Genomic DNA, 20,101 nt, shown 5'->3' with positions numbered 1-20,101 from the left:
CTTTATTATGACTGATCTCCAAAAAGATTGGCTTCAATATTTCATGGAGTGCTATGAATTAGAATCCTGAGTCTCTATATTGTTAATTATTTTAGTCTCTTGGTCTATGTGTGTTCCTAAACTGTAGTAGCTTTCTTAATTTAGTTCTAGGCATACTACATTAGGGGATACGGTGGTTAGGTGATATTTTCACTTTAAAAGTAATAAGGTGTCAAAGAAAGTTATCAGAAGAGATTTTTTTGAGCAGTACTTCTTTTTTATAACTATTATAATGAATTTTAGACCCAATAGTATCATGAACCATTGTGTATCTATCATTCAGTCCCCAAAACCATCAGCAACCCATAGCTAAAACGATGATATCCACACTCTGCTTTTCCACTTCTGTTATTTTGAGATAAATTTCAGATATTCATATTGTTTTATCTGTAAAGGCTTCAGTGTATATCTTTAAAGAATAAGGACTCTCCTCTCTTTTCTTTTTAAAATATAATCAAAAGACTATTAGGACACACACACACATTAAGTTACTTCATATTATAAAATGTCAAATTTGTATTAAATTTGTCTCAAATTGTCTCATAAAAGTCATAGTATTTTTATAGGGTTTTTTTTTTTAGTGGGGGAAGGAGTCAACAATAAAATAAGATCAGCAAATTTAACAGGTCGTTATTACCTCTTAAATATCTTTTAACGTACAAGTTCTCCGTCCCTGTTTTTTTTTTTTTTTAAGTTGCATTTCATTTGTTGAAGAAAACTGGTTATTGGTCTTACACAGATGCCTATAGACTACATTTACTGATTGCGTTATGATTTTGTAATTTAGTATGTTCTCCATATTTCCAGTAAATTGGTAGTTAGATCTAGAGACTTGGTCAGGTCTCTATTTTTTTGGTAATATTTTTAAGTGGTGGGTTTTTATTTCTGTTAGACATGGTTTCTGACTTTTCGTGTATGTCATGTTTTTCCCAGGAACATTTCTTATACTTTACCTTGTTTGTGGCATAGTCTGTGCTCGATAATTGTCTCCTTTTTTTTTCTTTTCCTGTTTTTTGAGAGACAGAGTCTCGCCCTGTTTCCCAGGCTGGGGTGCAGTGGCCCAGTCTCAGCTCTGCAACATCTGCCTCCCGGGTTCAAGCAATTCTCCTGCTTCAGCTTCCCAAGTAGCTGGAACTACAGGCGCCTGCCACCACACCTGGCTAATTTTTGTATTTTTAGTAGGGATGGGGTTTCACCACGTTGGCCAGGCTGATTTCGAACTCCTGACCTCAAGTGATCTGCCCACCTTGGCTTCCCAAAGTGCTGGGATTACAGGCATGAGCCACTGTGCCTGGCCAATAAGTGTCTCTTAATGAGTATTCTTAAAGGATATCTAAAAAGAAATGTAACTTAAAATTCACATAATAGTAATACTATACAATGTTAACATTTAATGTAAGTTGGAACTATTGATGGTGGACAAGAATGTTTTCTTGTCAAGAACATATGATTTAGAATGAAAAGATGAGGGTTTGACTTTTACAGCATTGAACAGGTTAACCTCTGAGCTGCAGTTTTATACATTTTTAAATGGTTTTAGTTGTACCTACTTCTAAAATTATTTTGAATGTTAGATGAGATAAGGAAAAGACTTACGCTGAAAGGATGAGAATGGTGGTTGTTGTAGTTCTTTAATCTGTAAATCTACATTTGGAGGGAACACTTTTATGGAAATCAAATACTTTAAATTAAATTTCTAAGAGATCCTGGAGTTCAGGTTAAAAATAGCTGCAGACAGCACTAAATATCTTTATTAGTGAACAAAAAAATAAAAATAACTTAGAATTTAGCACAGAGAAACAAAGAGATGAAAATAGCAGAAGGGTTAAAAATGTGTTGGAAAGGAAGAGAAGTTCTAACGAGTACCTAATTAGAGTTCCAGAAAGAAATTAAAGATTGCAGAAAGGCAAAATTTGAAATGCTAAAAAGGCTGACAATTTTTCAGAATTGGTGAGCTATATGAGTTCTTAGATTTAGGAGGCTCAAGAAAACCTGGACACATAACAGTGAAAGAGCAGAGCACCAAAGACATAGAGATCTTTATAGCAGCCAGAGAAAATCAGATTCCCTGAAGAATAAGAACTAGAAAGTCCCAATATGCTTCATCAGCATAGGCATCCAGAAGATAGTGGAATAATATTTTCAATGTGTCGAGTGAAAATAGCTGCCCACCTATTATTTTATAGTCAGCTAAATTATCATATAAGGAGAAGAACAAAATAAAGACACTTTTTGAAACACGTCATTCTGCCTCCAAAAAAAGCAATTTAGGAAATGTATCAACAGACCCACTGAAGGAATTTCTGGAGCTTGTACTTCAGGAAGAAAGCCAATGACACCAGAAAGGAAGTCTGATATAGAAGTGAGGCTAATCAAGAAATTGGTAGGTCTGTGAGTAAATCTAATTACTGACCATATAAGAATGTAATAGCAGTGACTGATAAGGGGTTTAAAAATAGAATTAAAAATATTAAATCATAACAATATGTAAGAGAGTGGTAGAGACACTGGAGTTTGAGTTCTGATGATCTAGTATTGATTGGAGCTGTGTTGTGAGTTACAGTAGCTACTAGTCATTTGTTACTGAGCACTTGACATGTATGTAGTTTAAGTTGATCTTCTACCTTAGTTGAAAAATACACATTTCTAAGCCTTAGTCTGAAAGAAGAATGTAAAATATCCCAAGTTTTCATATTGGTTACATGTAGAGCTGATAATATTTTGGTATTTTGGGTTAAATGAAATATATTATCTGTGTTACCTTTTCCTCTCTCTTCCTGTCTTCTTTTCTTTCCTTTTTTTAAGATAGGGTCTTGCTCTGTCCACCAGGCTGGAGTGCCATGGCATGATCATGGCAGCCTCAACCTCCTGGGCTCCAGTGACCCTCTCACCTCAGCCTCCCAAGTAGCTGGGACTACAATTGTGTGCCGCCACACCTGGCTAATTTTTGAGTTTTTTTGTAGACAGCGTCTCGCTATATTGCCTAGGCTGGTCTCAAACTCCTGGGCTCAAGTGATCCTCCCGCTTTAGCCTTGCAAAGTGCTGGAATTACAGGACTGAGTCTGGCCACCTTTTTCTTTCTTTCTTTCTTTTTCTTTTTTTTTTAGGTGTAGTCTCGCTTTGTTGCCCAGGCTGGAGTACAGTGGCTCTATCTCTGCTTACTGCAAGCTCCGCCTCCCGGGTTCACACCGTTCTGCCTCAGCCTCCCGTGTAGCTGGGACTATAGGCGCCCGCCACCACGCCTGGCTAATTTTTTGTATTTTTAGTAGAGACGGGGTTTCACCATGGTCTTGATCTCCTGACCTCGTGATCTGCCTGCCCCGGCCTCCCAAAGTGCTGGGATTACAGGCGTGAGCCACTGTGCCCGGCCCACCGTTTTCTTTTTACTTTTAAAAATGTGGCTAACAGAAATTTATGAGATTATATTTATGGTTGATACTACATTTCTTTTGGACAGTGCCAGAGTGAATCAGATAAGCTTGCATTTTAAAATCCTAAGGGTGAATGCAATAGAGATAGAACGCAAATAATTGGGGAGGGGGGTTGACTGAAATTAAAGATGTATAATCCAAAAGAAGGCAAAAAAAAAAAAAAAAGGAAAGACACAAAGTGAGCTTATATGTTAATAGTGTGGAAAGGTTCTATGAAGGGTTTCTTAGAGCCTTTAAAGGTAGAATTTTCTTGTCTGGTTCCAGGAAAGAGTGGCATTGTTTTTGTTCACTTTTAAAGCTACAAAAACAAGTAATGATGAGGAAAATTGGGACATGTTGAGGAAGTAAGTAATTTTTTGGAATGTAGGTTGAGTTAGAATAGCAGAAGACAAAATTTAAAAAGTAGTTTTTGACAGTAATATGGAGAGCTTTGAGAGCAAAGGATTTGCAGTGAGAACATTTGAAAATTGAACCTGCTTTCTCCTATCAGTATTTATGTTTAAATAAACTTGATTCTTTGTATTGTTATATGTGTTTGCATAACTGCTGTTGTAGTAACGTTTCTTTTTTTTACTAGCTTGCTTTCAAGTCACGCTGTTGATTAAATATTTATGGGCCATTTTAAGGCTTCTAATCTTTATTTGTGATGAACTTTTGAGGAAGAGTTAGGTTTTATAAGTGTTGAACTCCAATAAACACAGTTCCACTTTCCTTAACTTCTCAGAAAGATACTTTGCTATTTGATACAGATAATTGTCTAGGCAAGCTATTAGCAGGGTTTCAGGTAAGACATACGTGTTTGCTATTTGTTTTAAGCAAACTCTTCCCTCATTTATTCAAATTATAGCAAACATCTACTACACCCATTTCCAGTTCTTTGTCTTAATAGTTCAACTATTATAAAGGGAGTGGTATATATATATATAACTCTTGCTTGGCTTTGGTTTGATTGAATTAATAAGGCGGGTTTTTTTTTGTTTGTTTTGAGATGGAGTCTCGCTCTGTTGCCCAGGCTGGAGTGCAGTGGTGCAATCTCGGCTCACTGCAAGCTCCCTCTCCCGGGTTCATGCCATTCTCCTGCCTCAGCCTCCCGAGTAGCTGGGATTGCAGGTGCCTGCCACCACACCTGGCTAATTTTTTGTATTTTTTTTTTTTTTTTTTGAGACGGAGTTTTGCTCTTGTTGCCCAGGCTGGAGTGCAGTGGCACTGTCTCGGCTCACTGCAACCTCCCTCTCCCCGGTTCAAGCGATTCTCCTGCCTTAGCCCCCTGAGAAGCTGGGATTACAGGCATGCACCGCCATGCCCGGCTAATTTTGTATTTTTATTTTTCTATTTTATTTTATTTTATTTTATTTTTTTGAGACGGAGTCTCGCTCTGTCACCCAGGCTGGAGTGCAGTGGCGCGATCTTGGCTCACTGCAAGCTCTGCCTCCCGGGTTCACGCCATTCTCCTGCCTCAGCCTCTGGAGTAGCTGGGACTACAGGCGCCCGCCACCGTGCCTGGCTAATTTTTTGTATTTTTAGTAGAGACGGGGTTTCACCGTGGTCTCGATCTCCTGACGTCGTGATCCACCCGCCTCAGCCTCCCAAAGTGCTGGGATTACAGGCGTGAGCCACCGCGCCTGGCCTAATTTTGTATTTTTAGTAGAGATGAGGTTTCTCCATGTTAGTCAGGCTGGTCTCGAACTCCCAACCTCAGGTGATCCGCCCACCTCGGCCTCCCAAAGTGCTGGGATTACAGGCGTGAGCCACTGCGCCCAGCCTTAATTTTTTGTATTTTAGTAGAGACGGGATTTCACTGTGTTAGCCAGGATGGTCTCAGTCTCCTGACCTCATGATCCGTCTGCCTCGGAAATACTTTGCATTGTTGCATTGATTGGGTTTGAGCCCCTGTTGTACTTAAGTGATTATGAATAAGTCTTTTATTCTCTGAATTTCCCTTTCCTAGTTTGTAATGTTGAGCATAATAATTCCTAACTTGCATGATTGTTATGAAGATTAAATAAGACAATAATATTGGTAGGAGCTCTTTATAATCTTTCTCTCTTATGTACAATTCAAATATATGTCGGTTTAAATACCAAAATACCACTTTAAAAAATCTGGGCTGAAATGGACACTTCTAATGTAGGAGTAGTGCTTTAGGAAAGAATGCTTTGTTTCATATTCTTTTCCTAGTGTTTTATGTCTAGTAACTCATAAGGAAAAAATGATCAGATAAGTATATTTTTAAATGCTGATTACAGCATTATTTAAATAATAGAAATAACAAATTTTCGGTGATAAGAAAATGAATAAATTCTCTTCATAAACATTACAAATGTTTTTAAAATATTTTTCCTATATGTGAAAAGTAGGATTAAAAATAACTTTGACAAATGCATACAATTTATGTGTGTCCCCAAAAGTTGGAGGGCAGTGTACCAAAATAGTTTTCTTCAGGTTGATGGGATTCGTTTTTTATAATTCTTTATATATTTTCTCTATATTCCACATTTTAAGTATTGTATGATAGTTATTAATATTGATAAAGTTATTAATATTGCTTAATTGATTAAACACTGACATTTTCTTGTTTCTTTAAAAAACTTTGCATAACTTTATATAAATCTTTTTAATTGTACAAAAAGCACATAAAATTTACCATCTTAACCATTTTTAAGTGTACACTTAAATTGTTTAATTATTGTTATGTGTACTTAATAATATTACATTGCGAAACCCATCTCCAGAACTTTTTTCATTTTGGCAAACTGAAACTCTATACTGATTTTAAAACTCCCCATTTTGTCCTCCCCCTGGTAACCAGCATTCTATTTTCTGTGTCTATGAATTTGAGTACTTTAAATACCTCACATAAATGGAATTATACAATATAGGTTAAGCATCCCTAATCTGAAAATCCAAAGTCTGAATGCCACAAAATCTGAAACTTTTTTTTTTTTTGAGACGGAGTCTCACTCTGTCGTCCAGGCTGGAGTGCAGTGGCGCGATCTCTGCTCACTGCAAGCTCCACCTCCCAGGTTCACGCCATCCTCCTGCCACAGCCTCCCAAGTAGCTGGGACTACAGGCACCCGCCACCACGCCTGGCTAATTTTTTGTATTTTTTTTTTTTTAGTAGAGACGGGGTTTCACCATAGTCAGGATGGACTCTTATCTCCTGACCTTGTGATCCACCTGCCTCGGCCTCCCAAAGTGCTGGGATTATAGGCCTGAGCCACCGCACCCGGCCAATCTGAAACTTTTTCAGCACTTACGTGATGCTCAAAGGAAGTGCTTAGTGGAGCATTTTGGATTTTAGCTTTTCAGATTAGGAATGCTCAGGTTGTGTTTGTCCTTTTGTGACTGGCTTATATTCACTTAATATAATGTCCTCAGGGTCCATCCGTGTTGTAGCATGTGACAAGATTTCCTCCCTTTTTAAGTCTACATAGCATTCCATTGTGGTACACAAAAGTTCATTTGAAGCCCCCTGTGTCATAACTCAGGCTTCCATAACAAAATACCATAGACTGAGTGACTTCAGAAATTTATTTTCTTACAGTTCTGGAAACTGGGAAGTCCAAGATCAAGGTACCAGCAAGGCAACTTTCCTTCTGAGGCCACTTCTGTTGAAGTGAGGCCGCCATTTTACTTTGTGTGCCTCACATGACCCTTTCTTTGTGAGCACACTTTGGGGGAGTGGGTAGCAGAAGCTCTCTGGTGTTTCTTCTCATAAAGGCATTAATCCCATCATGAAGGCCCTACTCTCATGATCTCATGAAATCCCTCAGTTAACTCCTAAAGGCCCTATTTCTAAATTGTATCACATTTGAGGTTAGGACTTCAGCATGTGATTTTTGGGGAAAGATAAGCATTCAGTTCATAATACCCTGCATATAGTTGACCCATACTTCTCCACTCCAGGTAATTACTATACTAAATTTGATGTTTACCATTCCCGTAAATTTCTCATTTACTACATGTTTATGTATTTTTATCTTAAGCAATATATGGTTTTGTTTTGCATGTTTAAACTATAGATGTACTGTCATGCTGTATGTATTCTGTAATTTGCTCTTTTTGTTCAGTGTTTTTTTTTAAGTTTATATATATATCTAATTTCCGTTGCCATATAGTATATGATATATGAATATATCATCTTGACAAATGAGTTAATATTTGACGAGATTGATTTGTCAAATATTTTAAATTCTTTTGCATTACAAACTGCTGCTGTAAGCATTAATATGCATATTCTAACATGTTAATATTAGAGTTTCTCATAGATTGTGTCTTTTCAAATCGATTGAATATTAACATTGCTTTCATAGGTGATTGTACTAATTATACTGTTAGTGTTGCGTGTAGATTCTTGTTTCTATACATTCTTTGAAAATCGACATTGTTGGACTTTTAAATTTTGCTGATCAAATGTACATGGGAAGGATATCTTGTGTTTTTAATTTGCATTCCCTATCAATGCTTTATTTTAATGATATATTTTATTAGTTTATTGGCCATTAATGTTTCCTCTCTGTTAAATGCCTGTTTATATAGTTTGTTCATTTTGTTTTTGACTGTAGTTTTATCTCTTTTTAAAATTGATTCCTGCTCAGCGCGGTGGCTCACGCTTATAATCCCAACACTTTGGGAGGCCGAAGCAGGTGGATCACTTGAGGTCAGAAGTTCGAGACCAGCCTAGTCAACATGGCAAAACCCCGTCTCTCCTAAAAATACAGAAAATTATCTGGGCTTGGTGGTGGGTGTCTGTAATCCCAACTACTTGGGAGGCTGAGGCAGGAGAATTGCTTGAACCCAGGAGGCGGAGGTTGCAGTGAGCCACGATCCATTGCAGGACAGAGCGAGACTGTCTCAAAAAAAAAAAAAAAAGCATTGATTCCTAGGGGTTTTTATATACTGTGCACACTAATTGTTTGGTTAGTTTTTTGTTTTGTTTTGTTTGGTTTGGTTTTTGTTTTTGTTTTGAGAGACAGTCTCACTGTGTCATCCAGGCTGGAGTGTAGTGGCTCGGTCACAGTCACTGCTGTCTTGACATCCCAGGCTCTAGCAATTCTCCCACCTTTGTTTCCTGAGTAGCTGAGACTACAGGAATACACTACTATGCCCAGCTAATTTTTCAATTTTTTTGTAGAGATGGAGTCTCACTATATTACCCAGGTTGGTTGCGAACTCCTGAGCTCAAGCAGTTCTCCCACATTGGCCTCCTAAAATGCTGAGATTACAGGCATGAGTCACTGTGCCTGGCCTGTTTTGTTACATGTCCTACAGATAACTCTCTCCACTCTGACCTGTTTTTTTTACACTGATGAATAGTTGGAAATTTTAATGTGACATTTATGTTTTTCTTTTAAAAAAATATTTAACCTAAGGCCTTACATATAGGCTTGTGTATTTTATTTGAAAGTATTAAAATTTTGATTTTCACATTTATGGCCTTAATCTACCTGGAATTTATTCTTTGTGTAGCGTATGGTACAGGTTTAATTATTTTTTCTATATGGATAACAAGTTTAGTACCTACTTGATTGAATAGCTCAGCTTTTCTCCAATGATCTGTTTTCTCAGCTCTTCAGGTTTCCATATATTCACAGAACCATTTCTGTGCTGTGTGTTGTAGCAGTACAACAGTGTCTTAATTACTAAGGCATCAGCATTAAGTTTTGGAATCTTGTACAGTGAGTGTCAAAACTTTGTTTTTCAAGATTGTCTTGGTGTTTTCTTCACTGTGTTTATGTTAAGATCATTTGGCTAAGTTCTGTGAAGGCTTTTTGGGTCTTATTTATACTTGCCTTAAATTTAGTAGTTAATTGGGAGAACATTATAGTTGCATTATCAGAATAAAATGGCAAATTTTTTTTAGCTGAAAGGCAGGGAGCTATAACATTTCTTTGAAGAATTTTCCACTTTCTTCTTCATGGTATTTTCCCTAAGAGACATGCTTAATGCAGAAAATATGTTAAAATGATTTTAAACACCTTATATGTAAGGGATGAGGGAACAGGGATACTTGGACTAATATTTCAATATTTCTAAAATTATTAGTTTATTGAGTACGTTCCTAGAAAACTGTTTTATTGAGAGCTTCAAACTTCTCAGAATTGTGTAGCATTTTTGAATTCTCTCTTTTATTACTAATATCAAGCACCTATGTTTTCTCCTATTTCTTGATTTGTCTTGTCACAGAATTTATTTTACTGGTCTTTTCAAAGAACCAACCTTTTTACTTGTTTTCTTTTTTGTTGGGGGCAGTGGAGGGATTCACTTTAAGTTGATCCTGAACTCTTTATTTTCTTGTTTTAAAATGCATTCAAGGTTAAAGGTAATCAGCTGATAACTTTGGCAATTTTTTTTTTTTTTTTTTACTTTTAGAGTTCTCTTTTTGTTGTAAACTTCATTATAAAGGTTTTAAGCTACACAAAGTAGAGGGAATGGTATGTAATACGCTCTTTTTTTTCTGTTGGATAATACTAATGCAAATCTCAGATCATTTCATATAATCTGCAGATATATCAGAATGTGTCTCTCTCTTTTATATGTGACATTGGTACCATTATAAAGTTTAAAATAATTTCTTGATGTCGTCTAATCTCCAGTATTCAGAATACTTTTTTTCATTATTTTATTTTTCTTGCCTTTTCTCTTTTGTTGTTGTTAAATAAACTGAGTCATCTGTACAATTTCCAGTTTCTGGCCAAGCACGATGGCTCACGCCTGTAATCCCAGCACTTTGGGAGGCTGAGGCGGGTGGATCACGAGGTCAGGAGATCAAGACCATCTTGGCTAACACAGTGAAAACCTGTCTCTACTAAAAATATGAAAAAATTAGCCGGGTGTGGTGGCAGGCGCCTGTAGTCCCAGCTACTTGGGAGGCTGAGGCAGGAGAATGGTGTGAACCCGGGAGGCGGAGCTTGCAGTGGCACCACCGAACTCCAGCCTGGGCGACAGAGCAAGACTCCGTCTTAAAAAAAAAAAAAAAAAAAAAAAAATTCCACTTTCTGGATTCTGCTGATTATACCGCTGTGTTGTCATTTCATATGTTCCTCATGTAAACAAGTTTACCTGAAATACAGGGGTTGATCAGACTCTGGTTTAATTTTTACCAAGAATATTTTGCAGATGTACTCTATGTAATTCCTATTGTATCTCACTAAGAGGATCAGAATGTCTCGTTACCTCTTCATGATATTAACATTTATCAGTAGGTTCAGGTGTCAGCTTGATCCATCTATTACAGAGTGCATCATCCTTTCACCTAATAGTTTTTAGTAGCTAATGATTGCATAATTTTATTAGGTATTGCAAAAGTGGCTCTATTCTTTTTTTCTGCGTATATTAGAATTCTTAAGAATTTTGTCCATCAACTATTTGGTCATACATAAGTACCCTTTTTATAAGGAAAGCAGGAGAGATTTTGACTTCTTAAGTTTTCTGATGAGTTGGTACCCTAAAACCTCCAGTATAATCAATATGAGTTCCTTTTTGTTGCTGTTAGTATCGTCGCAACAGCAAAGAGTTTAATAACATTTATTTTCTAGTGTATTGCAGAAATCATTCTTTCTTTAAAAATTCTAAGCTGTTTTATTAAATGAAAAGACAACAGTGCTAAGCAGCTTGTATGGTGTGTGTGTGTGTGGTTTTTTTTGTTTTTTTGTTTGTTTGTTTGTTTTGGTATGAATGTTAAAAACACGGTGGCTCAAGCCTGTAATCTCAGCATTTTGGGAGGCCAAGGTGGTTGGATCACAAGGTCAGGAGCTTGAGACCAGCCTGGCCAATGTGGTGAAACCCTGTCTCTACTAAAAATACAAAAATTAGCCCTTTGTGGTTGCGCGCGCCTATAGTCCCAGCTACTCGGGAGGCTGAGGCAGAAAAATTGCTTGAATCTGGGGAGGCTGAGGCAGAAAAATCGCTTGAACCCGGGAGACGGAGGTTGCAGTGAATCGAGATCGCGCCACTGCACTCCAGCCTGGGCGACAGACTGAGATTCCGTCTCAAAAACAAAACCATGTATATATGTAAGTTTGAGGAACAGAATTGTATGAAAATTCAGGATAATTAATAAAAGTAAACGAGAACTTCTTTATATTTTCTTTTTTTTTTTTTAGTTTTCTCAGTTAATGTTTGAATTTTTTTAATGTAGAAGATGTCAATGGGGTTATCTGGGGAGAAGGATTATAGTCCATGATTCCTCTTATTGTATATATACCTGTATTAAAATATGCAGTAAATGCTATTTTAAAAAATGTCTTATTACGTAGAAAAGAAGACCAGAATACTAGCTCTCCACATCTCATGTCTTGATCAGTGATGATTAGCTAGCAAAACAACCATAACTTAGGGATAGCTTTATTTGTGGGAAGTGTCGTTTAGTATGTCATGTATTAAAAATCATTTGTAGTCTTTCAGAGAGCATCTTATCTTTCTTGTAGGTGATAATATTGGCTGTCTATGTAGTGTCTTAAGTTCTTTAAATTATCCTTATTCTTACTTTTTGTGTACATTGTTTATAAAATAATGTGATCATCTTAATCTACCATTCTGATTATGGTTTGATCATTCTTGTACTATTTCCACTTGTTAGTAAAGCCGTTATACTGCATAAAAATGATGATTATAACATGCCTGGTTTTACTTAAGTGTCTTATTTAAACTTTCTGATTGTTATTCTTTCTTATTCAGGTTTCTTATTGTCATGGTTTACATTCGTTTTCAGGTGTAATTGTCCTCTCACAAATGTATCCCATTTTGGGTGACAAAATGCCTGATCACCTTATCCTTATAGTTTTATCCCTAGAATCTTTTTTGTTACATTAATCAAAGTTTATTTGTGAGAATGTTATGAAATATAAGAAAACGAACATCATGAACCTGCCACTCAAATAAAAAAACTTGAATATTACCAATACTGTTGTATATTCTACATGCAACAATATTGCTTTTTTTTTAGAAAGAGTCTTGCTCTGATACCCACGCGGGAGTGCAGTGGCGTAATCTCGGCTCACTGCAAGCTCCGCCTCCCTGGTTCACCCCAATCTCCTGCCTCAGCCTCACGAGTAGCTGGGACTACAGGCGCCCACCACCACACCCGGCTAATTTTTTGAATTTTTACTAGAGACGGGGTTTCACCCTGTTAGCCAGGATGGTTTTGATCTCATGACCTCGTGATCCGTCCGCCTCGGCCTCCCAAAGTGCTGGGATTATAGGTGTGAGCTACTGCGCCCAGCCCAATATTGCTTTTTAATCCCCCTTCTTACCCTGTCATGGGTAGGTGGCTGCCACAACTTTTGACTTATTTTTTCAATATGGATTTTTCATGTAAATGACAAAAATATATTTAGGTTTTTTTTAATTTATGGAAATGGTGTGCCCATATAATGTTTTCCATGTCTTGTGTTCTAATTCGTTAATGATTCTAATAAATAGCCGTATTTTTTGGGTAGTTTTATAATACTCATTGCTGTGATATACTCTTTTGTGAAAATACCCATTTTATCTCTTTTATTGGACATTTGGGTTGATGGACATTTGAATATTTAAAGATTTTGACTTAGGCCGGGCGTGGTGGCCCAAGCCTGTAATCCCAGCACTTTGGGAGTCCAGGGCGGGCAGATCACAAGGTCAGGAGTTCGAGACCAGCCTGGCCAACATAGTGAAACCCTGTCTCTACTAAAAATACCATAATTAGCCGGGTATGGTGGTGGGTGCCTGTAGTCCCAGCTACTCAGGAGGCTGAAACAGGAAAATCGCTTGAACCCCAGGAGGCGGAGGTTGCAGTGAGTTGAGACCGTGCCACTACACTCCAGCCTGTGTGACAGACCGAGACTCCATCTCAAAAAAAGAAAAAACAAACAAAAAAAAAGATTTTGACTTTAAGAACAATACTGCTGTGAACTTTTTTGTACTTGTTAATGGTGCATTTATGCAAGCGTTTTTGAGAGGGTGTATTTAAAGATATAGGTATATATTGCTAGTGTGTAAAATAAACTTTACGAGACAGTACTAGATTATTTTCCAGTGTATTGTTCCTATTTATGTTCTCACCAGTAGTGCGTAGGAGTTCTTGCTGTTTCAGATCCCCACCAGCAGTTGGCTAGGTATTTAATTTCTTAATTTTTAATGATTTGGTGTATAGTATATTCTCTGGTCTTCCTTTGTCTTTCCCTGATGATTAATGAGGTCTTACATCTTTTTTTCCCCCCACATTTATGGCCATGGATATTTCTCTCTCGTGAAATTCGGTTAAATGCCTGTTTGTGTTTTTTGCTTCATAAAAATGTGAGTTTATTATTTAACTGATTTTGTAGTTTTGAAAAATTGCTGGGGGCAGTGGCTTGCGTCTGTAATCTCAGCTATTTGGGAGGCTGAAGGAGGAGGATTGCTTGTGGGGCTCAGGAGTTTGAGGCAGTGAGCTATGATCATTCCATTGCACTCTGGCTTGGTGACAGAGCAAGACGTTGTCTGGGGAAAAAAAAAAGTGTGTGTTTTACGGTTACTGATTGTCTTTTGGTTATTTGTGTTGCTGGTGTCTTTTCCCAGTTTGTAGCTTGCGTTGTCACTTCTTTATGCTGTCTTCTCTGTCTGTCTCCCTCCCTCCCTCCATCCATCCCTCCCTCCTTCCCTTCCTACTTTACTTTACTTTAGATTCAGGGTTACATGTGCAGGTTTGTTACATGGGTATATGGCATGAAGCTGAGGTTTGCAGTACAAGTGATCCTGTCAGCCAGAGAGTGAGCTCAGTACTCAACAATTAGATTTACAATCCTTTCTCCCTCCCCCCGCCACTAGTTCCCAGTGCATATTGTTGCGGATTAATACAGATTCTTAATGTATAGAGTTTTAATGTGGCCACAGATTCCCTTTGGATCTTAGATAAAAATAATTTATATGATCCCATTCTTTACACATTCCAAATTTTCCTTTGCTCTTCTGGACATCTTCCATGTTTATTGCTGGAAGTCTTGAAGGCAATCCCTAATAACAGTTTTTAGCTTTTCAACTGTTGCTGTGATATGGTTTCTTATAAAGAGATTTTTGTAGTAGAATTTATCAGTATTTTCTTTCATGTTCAGTTTTCTTGTGTCTTAATTTAAAAATCCTTACATACTCAATAGTTCATAAAGATATTGTATTTTCTTCTGAAACTTTAAAAAATTTTGCTTTTTATGTTTATCAGAAAATTACTTTTGTGTATTGTATTTAATAGGGATCTGGTTTTATTTTTTTGCCCTTATTAAGATAGTCAATTAAATTGAAATCTCTAGTGACTTTTTCATATTTCAGGTGTATATATCATAAGGTGAAGGCTGAAAAAACAATCGTAACAAAATGCAGAACATAGTGGCATAAACAGAAGGTTTTTTTTGTTTGTTTCTTTTTCTGTCATAGCAAAAGTCCTGCTGGTATAAGAAAGTGGTATCAATCTGCTCCATAAGGTTATTCACTGGGCCAAGTTTCTTTCACATTGTTGCTTCACTAATCCCTTTTGTTCTTGGCTATGTGGTCTGTTGATGTGTGATTGTGCTCTCCTTGTTTAAAAAATGTTTTCCCTGTAGTTGTCTATTTCGTTGTCTTTTTTAAAAAAAAGTCAGCTTTTGATTTTACTGATCCTCTTCATTGTACCATTGTGTTCTCTATTTTTATTGGTTGTGTGAGTCAGGGCTTTTGCAAGCCTTTAATAGGTAGGTGGTATTCAGTCCACCTCTTCATCATCTTGGTGGCACCTCTGTTTAAGGAGACCAGGAATACTCACCTGGGTACGTACCTTTCTTCCTCTCTGATAATCTGCTTTTCCTCAGGAACTTAATATTTCTGTTCTTGCCCTGTGTCTTTCTGTCATGTTTCCCTAGGCTGACATCTCCAGAGGAGAAAATGTTTGGTTAGTTCTCAGTCCCAAACCATAGCAGGGCCCAGAGACTCTTGTCACTCTCAGCCTTCAGTCCTTGGTTGCCTTCTTGGCAGACCTGGCAGCTCTTCCACCTGAAAGTGATACATGGTATTAATAGTTGGACTAGACTATTATGATAAACAGAGTATCTAATAACCATGAGAATAAAAAACAAGAAATTTCTAACAATGAAATGAGCGCCAGATGGCCTTTAATCTGTACTTACTGTTGCACATTTTTTTTTTAAGTGGTTTCTTTCTCTGACGTGTAGGGTGTATCTTCCTATTTCTGCGTTTTCTTGTTTCTGTGGAATGTTAGTTTCTCTTGAAATGGTCATTGATATTACTCAGGAAGAAAAGTTTCTGTGGTCAGATTTAATAAGAGATATCTATGCTAGTCAACATTTAATTTCTTTTAGTTGAATCTAAAATTGATATCATTCTTAGATGAATTAAAAATTTTTTAAAGAGCACGTATTCTTTAGTAAGTATTTTGATTCTAAGTACCACTAATTTGATTTGTTTCAACAGTCATTAATGTGGGGCAGTCATCAATCACTACCATTGATCATTTATTTCATATGCATTGTAAGTTAAATGACCAGGCTGAAATAATTCAGGTGAAATTATTCTGTCAGTTAATGTGGTAATGTTAACATTTATCAGTAGTGCTGAATCACTTCTTTTGGTCATAATAGTGGTAAGCTTTTTGCTCAGTGCAAAGACAGGCATAATTGCTTTTTTTAAAAAAAATGTAAGTTGTAAAAATACTCCAGTAATTTTTGTAAAATCTCAAAATTGCAAATAATTTGACTTTGTTCTCAGTAATGAAGGCTGTTAAATCTGCTCTCTTAACAGCAGGTATGAAATCGTTTGAGGAAGAAAAAGTTCATAAATACAAACTTAAAAAAAATGGAAAGACTTTTCTATGCAAAAAGATGCATTGCAGGAAGGAGGAAGAGTGTCCTTCATAGCACACCACAAGTCAGTATTAGAGGCTTGCTTTTCTACTTGAGTAGACCCAAGATTCCCCACCTATTGTCTTCCAAAATTACCTGTGATCCACTGCAATCACAAGTTTTACAGTGGAATACTCTAGGTGTATGGAAGGATTTGAATTCACAAATAGTCAAACATCAAAAGAATAAGCTGATAATAATACATTTGAAAAGAGGTCAGGTATATTTTTGAAAACTAGGAGAGTTAAAGTGTTTTTGTGAACTTGGAAACAAAGCATTAACAATATTTTACTTGATTAGGAATTTTGTTCAGGTGAGTATAACTTTAAGCATCACTTAAGTTTTGTTGTTTGTTACTTTTAGAATATCTGATCTGGACTTCCATGGATTTATGGAAGGGCTGGGTTTATTTCTCTATCCTGTGGTGAGGGGCCAACTTTGATTTTGTATGCGGAGTAACTTGACCTTCAGTTTCTTTGGTCTGAGAACAAAGGCCAAAAAATATGTAACAGTTAATAATAACGTTAATTCACTTACTTAGTCAATAAATATGTGGGGACGCTGTACTTGGTTGACACTTGGGAATATTATAGTGAGCACTACTGATGTGAGCCAGGCACTTTGCCCGGTAATCATTGTCCGTGTATTATTTAATTTAATCCTAACGGCTGTGATGTAGATGTTATCCCTATTTAACAAATAAAGAACTTCAGGCTTAGAATGATTAAGTACTGTTACCTAACTGATAAGTGGAAGCTGAGCTCCAGAGCACCCTTTCTTAATACCATATTTTCTACTTGTCATGAAAACATGAAGAAAGCTAGGAAACATTTTCTGTTGTTGATAATGAGCCAATAATGTGTATCAGTGGTTCTTAAACTTTAGCATGCATCAGAAACACTTGAGGATTTTTTTTTAAAACCTGGGTTTTTAGATCCCACCCTCAGAGTTTCTTATTCAGTAGGTCTGGGATTGGACCTGAGAACATGTACTGTCAGTAAGTTTCCAGGTCTAATCGTAGTATTAGGGACCACACTTTGAGAATCACTAGAGTATTCAATTAGATCTTAGGGACTACACTGTGAGAATCAGTAACGTATACAATTCTGCTCATCATGTTCTTATAAAACTATGCTATGCCAAATCTTCCATATCTTGATTAGAAATTGGTTAAGAAATTAGGCTTGGTGTAAATACGGTATCAACATGGCTTGAAACTGGTTGTATTTTTCTTTTTTTTTTTTTTTTTTTTCTGTGCATTTGACGCTAATAAGTAGAAAGCTCTTAAAATATTTAAGGGAGACAACCTATGGATATCTGTTTACTGTTCTCATATTTGTTGTAGTACAGTTTATTCATTATGAGTTTAAATACAAATTAGCGAAAAGCTTATGGTTTATTTGGATTTTTTGGACTTTCTGAAATGCTTTGATAATTCATTATCTCCTTTGCACATTTTTTTTCATTTTGATCGTTGCATTTAACTTCTTTGTACTGATTTTTTAAATCAGCCAGTATTGATTTAACCTATTTTAAATACTAATATCCATGTATGTAAATATACATAACCAAGGCAAAACAGTTGATTTTAGCTAGTTTAAATATTAGTCCATTCATATTTTTGTAAATACATAACATTTTCAAAATAGCTAAAATGTCACTGGCTGGTTTGAACAACTGTGCAGTTCCCAAAGAGATGAATGTATAACCTTTTCTGTAAAGAATTTTAAGACATGACCTTATTTTTTTTACAGAAATCTCTTATTCCAAAGATTTTGCCTTTGCTTTCAGTGTTCTAGCCACTGAAGTATATACCTGTTTAATTTTGATGATGATGATATTGATATCTAACTTACCAGAATGAAGTTCTAATTTTCTAAAGACCTGAATTATCTGGATGAATAAAGGACCATTGGGATGGAGGATTTATAGAACATTTCTGAGAAAGTCTAGCTAGTGTGGCTTTGGTTTGTTTGTAAACAATTGAGATAGCTTTCCAAAGCTTTTGCTTATAGAATCTAATCACTTTTTCTATTTGTTGTCTTTTGGACTTAGATTAAAGAAGGGAAGGGAACACTGTTGCCTTTGTGAGAATGGGAGAGGGATAGATGGGAGAGGAGAGGGATGAAGTTAATTTTTTATTATAGGGATTAACATTTTTAACTATTCCTAATAGTGTAACATTTGACATTTAAGTGAAAGGCTTTTAGATTAATATTTTTAAATTTAAAGATGTCTTATGCTAATTTGTTTTTGTTTTTATAGAGAGGATCTGACGAACTACTCTCAGGCAGTGTTCTCAGTAGTCCAAACTCTAATATGAGCAGCATGGTAGTTACAGGTAAGTGTTACTCTTTTAGCACTCTGTCATTTGCCATTTTAGGGGGCAGAATGTTAAAACTCAAATTTAATTCTGTTATACCAGGAAAGCCTTTCTTTTTATTTATTTTTATTTATTTTTTTTTTTCGAGATGGAGTCTCGCTCTTTTGCCCAGGCCAGACTGCAGTGGCACTATGTCGGCTCACTGCAAGCTCTGCCTCCTGGGTTCATGCCATTCTCCTGCCTCAGCCTCCCGAGTAGCTGGGACTACAGGCGCCCGCCACCGCGCCCGGCTAATTTTTTGTATTTTTAGTAGAGACAGGGTTTCACCATGTTAGCCAGGATGGCCTCGATCTCATGACCTTGTGATCCGCCCGCCTCGGCCTCCCAAAGTGCTGGGATTACAAGCGTGAGCCACCGCGCCCAGCCTCTTTTTAAATGCTGTGTTGAAACATTTTAGAGTAAATTTTACTAGAGTATATATGAGCTGAGTGAAAAAAAAAAAAAACACACGAAGTTGGTAACTTTGGTGAACAAGTTACTCTTAAGTTTGATTGCTTTCCATTTTTGAACCACAAATGTAATTCTTTCTCACATTATAGTCCCTTCATGTGCCCCTCTGGTATTTTTATTTTGTTTTTATTTTTTGTGTTTGTGTGTCATATAATATTTTTACTTTAAGTATTTATGCCACAAACCCTAAAACCCAAATTTTAAGTAAAAACCAAAGAATTCAGCTACATAGTTATTTAAAACCATTGCAACTATGGTTGTTTGTACTGATTTTTTAAATCAGCCAGTATTGATTTAACCTATTTTAAATACTAATATCCATGTATGTAAATATACATAACCAAGGCAAAACAGTTGATTTTAGCTAGTTTAAATATTAGTCCATTCATATTTTTGTAAATACATAACATTTTCAAAGTAGCTAAAATGTCACTGGCTGGTTTGAATAACTGTGCAGTTGCATTGCAACTATGGTTGCAATGGTTTTAACTAATTTTTTGCTGAAAACAGTATTTTAATTCTGAGTTGATCCTTTTATGTTGTCTACCTGCATTTAAGATGATTTGTTTTAATCTTCAAAGTTAGAGTTAAAAAAAAATTGTATATGTCTGAAATAATGTTGTTTGTTATCATCTGTCAGTAAAACAATATAGACCAAATTTTAGACCTTAGTTTTATGGCTGATGGGCCAAATTTTTTTTTTTTTTTTTTTTTGTATTTAGTTTTGCTTGAATTGACGTGTTCTCATCTGAATGGGCCAAATTTTGAATTTGATTATTATTATTATCAAATGAATTTACCTCACAACTCCACAGTTTACATTATTTACCTGAAACCAAAGTTCCTTTTTCCGTATTTTAACTTTGAATTATTTGCTTGAGGAACAAATTATATTTGGCAATAAAAGGATCATGAAAGACTAGAAGACATTTTGATTTCCCTTAGGTAGCTGTGC

The 20,101-nt window shown here is 36.3% G+C and overlaps 1 protein-coding gene across 5 annotated transcripts in view; it reads left to right on the top strand.

Moving 5' to 3' along the window:
* PTBP2 (polypyrimidine tract binding protein 2) overlaps positions 1 to 20,101 on the top strand; it is an 89,946-nt gene that overhangs the window by 12,596 nt on the left and 57,249 nt on the right. For 4 of the 5 annotated variants that reach the window (XM_032155294.2, XM_032155298.3, XM_032155296.2 and 1 more), the window contains exon 3: positions 18,579 to 18,654. In XM_032155294.2, coding sequence (XP_032011185.1) covers positions 18,579 to 18,654 — 76 coding nt within the window. Of the gene's footprint in view, positions 1 to 16,534; positions 16,837 to 18,578; positions 18,655 to 20,101 lie in introns of those variants that run through there. The other variant, XM_032155299.2, reaches the window with a different exon arrangement.

Source organism: Hylobates moloch, unplaced genomic scaffold, assembly GCF_009828535.3.
Source record: "Hylobates moloch isolate HMO894 unplaced genomic scaffold, HMol_V3 SCAFFOLD_5, whole genome shotgun sequence".
NCBI lineage: Eukaryota > Metazoa > Chordata > Mammalia > Primates > Hylobatidae > Hylobates > Hylobates moloch.
The sequence above is the reverse complement of the archived record's forward strand: the minus strand, read 5'-3'. Positions and strand labels throughout refer to the sequence as shown.